At 63.9% G+C, this 5,199-nt stretch overlaps 1 protein-coding gene across 1 annotated transcript; it reads right to left on the bottom strand.

Annotated features, from left to right (window-relative positions):
• Window positions 1-2,290: 2,290 nt before the first annotated feature.
• On the bottom strand, window positions 2,291-4,533 carry FZD9 (frizzled class receptor 9). Its single transcript, XM_027862369.1, has one exon. The coding sequence runs from the start codon at window positions 4,531-4,533 to the stop codon at window positions 2,719-2,721; it is 1,815 nt and encodes a 604-aa protein (XP_027718170.1). The 3' UTR covers window positions 2,291-2,718.
• Between the last annotated feature and the right edge of the window lie 666 nt (window positions 4,534-5,199).

Below are 5,199 nucleotides of genomic sequence, written 5' to 3'. Positions count from 1 at the left end.
TGGGAGGGCTATACAAGAACGCCCACCTGTCCTAGAAGTTTGGCTATTCTACCAACTTCTTTTGGTACCTGAGCTCAAGGCACTGCAGGCTAGAGCTTCCCAACCCTCACGCCCCATAGCTCAGGCAAGGGTTCTCATCCCCAGGTGCTAACATACACTCCACCATTCCCCAATATCCAGCAAAGACTCCAAGCACAGAGCTTCTTCCAAGATTGTGACCCCTATCATCTCAGACCCTGGAGGGGGAGGTTAGAGCCATCTTTGGGGTTCTGCTTCTCTAAAGGTGGGTCCTACACTGCTGAGCACAGCCCATGACCTGGCTGCCTGACAACAATCAGCAGCTGTATTCCAGGGGTTCCACTGACCATAACCACCCCCCTCTCTCTTCATCCTTATCGAAAAAGCATCGTTGCCGACCTATGAACTTTGAGTTGTTTCCCTGGAACAAATATTGACTGTGGGGGGTCAGGGTGGCAAAAAAGATGGGGGAGGAGGGGACACCTCATCACATACAGAGGGAAGAGAGAGGAAGGGAAGGGGGCAGGGCGGGAGGGAGAAGACCTGCTCAGCCTAGGTTTTGAGGTAAGCCCCTTTCCACGCACAAGCATGCATGATAACCCACGTCTGGACACACACACACACACCCTCAACTCATGAACACTGCAGGTGGGGACCCCCCCCCCCACCTGTGGGAAAGTCTTTCCCTACTAGCCTGGCCTTTCTAGGGTCATCCTTAGCTCCCCCATCTATCCCTTTGTGGCCCTGTGTGTATGAGTGGGAGTGGGGTGGGGGAGCAGGAGTAGAAAAAGGCAGATGAAGTACTGCTAACCCATTCCATCTCCCTAAGAACTGAGGGCATTCTCAGTCTCCCTGAATTGAGTGATGGAAACCAGGAACTCCAGTCATGGAGCAGGGTCGGGAAGAAAAAACTCTTAGGAGCTCCTTCCCCATGATCCCCTAATGCCTCTGGACACGGGCTCCCCAGCCTGACCTCTGCCACTCAGGAAGGCACCTAGTGCTGACCTCTTCTTTGCCTTATAGCATGAGGAAAGGTGGGCTTGAGCCCAGGGGTAGGGGAGTAGGTTTTACTGCCTCGTGAGACTGAGCAGAGCAACCAGTATGAGACACGCAGAGAACGGCCTCACAGAAACGAGATGAAGCTGTGGCCTTTTCTGCTTCTCATGGGCATCCTCCAGGGTCAGGCCCCGCCCAAGCATCGCTGGCTTCCGGCTCCCCAGGGTCTCCCTTTCCTTGGTGTCTTTACAGGGCAGTCTTATGACCCTGATCATGGGCAGTCACTTCAGCGGGGCAGGCACACACACACACACACACACACACCCCAATCTTCCCCTTCCCCCCTCCCCCACCCACTCCTTCTCATGCCTACAGACTTACAGAATACAGAACGTCCAAGGTGGGAAGGACATCGATGACATGACCATCTCACCCAATTCCCTGGGAGAGGGGAAGTGACTTACCAAGGCCATAGTGTGGCAGAGCTCGGAGGCAAGGCCAGGTCTTCTAACTCCAAGGCCAACCCCTTTACAGCCCAGATGGAGGTGGGAGCTAGGCTCTGGCGACTCCTCATCCCTCCCTTCTGGCTGTTGCCCCGGGACCCCAGGAGGGCAGCCTCCAACTAGCCCCGTCCCACCCCACGTAGGGATATGTCCACAGCCGCTCCTACCTGCTAGTAGTCATGGACTTGAGAGAAGACAAGGGAGGACACCTTCGTTCTATTGCTTATTTACAGTATCATGGCCTGGGGAGGACGCTGGTGTAACCCGACCAGGTCTCCCTCCCCTCTCTGTCCTGCCTTAGACATCTGGGAATCCTGCGGCCTTGGATGGGAGTCGGGGCCGGGCCAGTATTCCGTCAGACTTTCATCTCCCCATCCCCTCTCCCAATCCCAGACCTGAGAGGGAGGAATTCAAAGGGTGACAGATAGAGGGGAGCTGAGGAAGGAGGTTCTAGCGCCAGCCACCCTGTGGTGCTCCCTGGTGCTCAGGGCAGGAGGCCGGGCAATGTCACAGCCCAGTCTGCAGGACAAATGGGCACTGCCCTGTGATCAGGCACCTAGCTTTGCAGTCCTGAGTGAAGAAAGGGGAAAAGCCCAGCCCCAAGGTCCACGAGAAACACAGCTGTCTCAGCAGAAATGCTTCAGCCCCAGCCTCAGCTCCAACACAGGGACTGAAGCAAGGCCCCTAGCCCCTCCAGGATATCTTCCCCCTCCCCACCTCCTTCCCCCATGGCAGACTGAGGCAGGCAAGTGGTGCCACACAGGGTGGGGGTGAGGGGGTTTATTCCAGTCGATGCTTCCAAAGGAACTTCACAATAAATTACATCATTAAATAAACTTCTGCCTGGATCGTGGCCTTCTGCCCTCCCCTCCCCCCTCCCCTCAATCCACATGCTCTTCTGGAGCCTCATGGGCTGGGGACACATGGCAGTTCTATCCCCTCTACTTGGCTCCCGCGGGGTGCAGAGCCCACTGGGGGCTGGGAAGTGGCGGGGAACCTCCACTCCTTGCTCCTCAGCAGCTCCCCCGGCTCCTTCCAGGCCTCCGCTCTGCCGACCTTGACAGCTGGGCGGCCACTCCAGCTGTCCCAGAAGGCAGGCGGTGTGTGTGCTCGTGTTCCTGCTGGAGGGGGTGGGGCTGGAGGCAGGCTTGAAAGGGTGTGTGGGGGGAGGGGAGACCTAAAAGCCCCCTCTCCCCTGCCCCTAGAGGTGCGTGGGGTTCTCCAGATACGGGTCTGCCTTGGTCATGTGCAGGACCACGGCAGGGGCCTTGTAGTGGCAGTGGGCCCCGCGGCCACAGCCTGCCGGACCCCCACACCCCTTGCCTCTGGCCCGGCTGCCCCCGGCCAGTTTCCGGTGGCACAGGCTTTGCCAAGTCTGGAAGGTCTTCGAACTCCAGACCCAGACGCCACTGGTGATGCCCACCACAAGAGACATGAAGATTTTCAGCATGAAGACAGCCACAGTGGGGACGGAGCCCCCACGAAGGGAGCAGTCCCGCCGCCCCCCGGGGATGGCGGCAGCAGCGCAGGGCTGCTCGGCGGCCCGCAGGCGCCAGTAGCTCATGTTTAACCTCTCATAGACGTAGCAGACGATGACGCAGGTGGCGGGCACCGTGTAGAGGATGGAGAAGACGCCGATCTTCACCATCAGCTTCTCCAGCTTTTCTGTGTTGGTGCCCCCCGTCTTCATGATCTTCCGGATGTGGAAGAGGGCCACGAAGCCCGTGAGCAGGAAGCTGGTCCCCAGCACCAGGTAGCAGGAGAGGGGCACCAGCACGAAGCCCGTGAGGGCGCTGGCATCCGTGCTGCCCACGTAGCAGAGCCCCGTCAGCTCATCTCCGGCCACCTTGCGCAGGGTGAGGATGACAATCGTCTTGAGGGCGGGCAGTCCCCAGGCTGCCATGTGGAAGTAGCCTCCGTGGGCCTCTATGGCCTCGTGGCCCCACTTCTTCCCGGCTGCCAGGAACCAGGTGAGAGTGAGCACGACCCACCAGAGCGAGCTGGCCATGCCGAAGTAATAGAGCAAGAGGAAGACGAGCGTGCAGCCCGTGTTCTCCAGGCCCTCCTGGATCACGTAGAGGGCCCCGGCCTCCTGGTCGCAGGCCACGCTCTGCGCACCGGCCACGGCGCGGATGAGGAAGGCCAGCGAGTAGACGTTGTAGCACATGGAGAGGAAGATAATGGGCCGCTCGGGGTACTGGAAGCGGTGGGGGTCCAGCAGGAAGGTGAGCACAGTGAAGGCCGTGGAGAAGAAGCACAGCGCCGACCACACCGCCATCCACACGAGGGCAAAGTCCTTGTCACGCCGGGACCAGAAGACCTCGACCCCGGGCGCGCAGCGGGGAGCACACGCGCGGCTCTTCTCCACGTACTGGAACTTGTCGGGGTTCTCGCAGGCGGGGGGGCCGGGGCCGGGGCCCGGCACCGGGCGTGGGGGGCGCGGCGCCACAGGCAGCATGCCCAGGCCCTGGTGGCCGGCGTGGCCTCCTGTGGCGGCGCCCCCTGGGACGGCCGGCGCGGGGCCGGCCGTGGCATTCTCGGGCGCCTCCATGCACAGCGCGTGGGGGTCGTTGGGCGTGGGCAGGCGCGCGCAGTCCAGGGCTTCGGGCCACGGGAAGCTGAACTGCTCCATGACCGGTGCGCAGCGGCGGCGGGCCTGCTCGCACATGGGCCGGCACGCGGGGATGGGCGTCGACACCTGGTCAGTGCACATGGGCGCGTAGAGCGAGCACAGGAAGAAGCGCAGGTGAGCGTGGCAGCCGTACTCCACGAGCGGCGCGAACTCGTGCAGCTTGGCCGCCGCCTCGGCCTGCGTCTCGTGGCCCAGCAGGTTGGGCATGCGGGTCAGGTTGTAGCCGATGCCGCGGCACATGGGGATGGCCACGGCCTGGCAGCGCGCCCAGCCCCGGCCCCGCTCGCGCTCCGCCTCGTCCGGCCCCAGCTCCAGCGCTGCCGCCGCCGCGCCGGCCACCAGCAGCGGCCACAGCAGCGCGGCCCGCGCCGGCCCGGGGGCCATGCCGGGCGGGGGGGGCGGGGGGCGTCCCGGGGAGGACGCCGCGCAGGGGGGCGCGGGACGCGCGCGGCTCACTGCGCCCCCGGGGCGCCGCGCGCGGGGCCGCCCATGGCCCTGCCGCTGCCGCCCGGACAGCCCCGGCCCGGCCCGGCCCGGCCCGGCCCGGTCCGGTCCGGTCCGGTCCGGGTCTGCGTCTGGCTGCGAGTCTGGGTCTGGCTCCGGGTCCGGGTCCGGGTCTGCGTCTGCCCGCACCAGAGCCGCCGCGCCCGGAGCTGCCCGAGCCTGGAGCCGGAGCCGAAGCCGGAGCAGCAGCAGCCGCCACCACCGCCCGAGTCGGCGAGCCTGGAGCCGCCCGAGCCCCCTCCGGGCCGGCGCTACCACCTCGGGGGCGGGGCCCGGGCCCGGGGGGCCGGTCCAAGGCGGGGCCGGGGCGCAGGACACGCCCCCGGCTGGGGGCTTAAAGGAACCGCGCGCGTCCAGCACAGGATTGGCTCGGGCACCGCCTGGTGGAGGACTGAGGCTCGCACCTGGAGAGGCGGGGAGGGCGGGGTGCGGCGTGAGGGAGGAGGACTAAGAGTGTGTCTTTCTGTGAGTCTGCCTGTCCATCCGCGTCTCCCTCTGTCTCTGTCTCTCTGTCTCTATGTCTCTGAGTCTGTCCATCTGTGTCCT

This window comes from Vombatus ursinus, unplaced genomic scaffold (genome assembly GCF_900497805.2).
Source record: "Vombatus ursinus unplaced genomic scaffold, bare-nosed wombat genome assembly UNPS02014768.1, whole genome shotgun sequence".
NCBI lineage: Eukaryota > Metazoa > Chordata > Mammalia > Diprotodontia > Vombatidae > Vombatus > Vombatus ursinus.
The sequence above is the reverse complement of the archived record's forward strand: the minus strand, read 5'-3'. Positions and strand labels throughout refer to the sequence as shown.

Bases quoted from the DNA above. Each gene is read 5' to 3' on its own strand.
- FZD9 (XM_027862369.1), bottom strand. From the start codon at position 4,533: ATGGCCCCCGGGCCGGCGCGGGCCGCGCTGCTGTGGCCGCTGCTGGTG.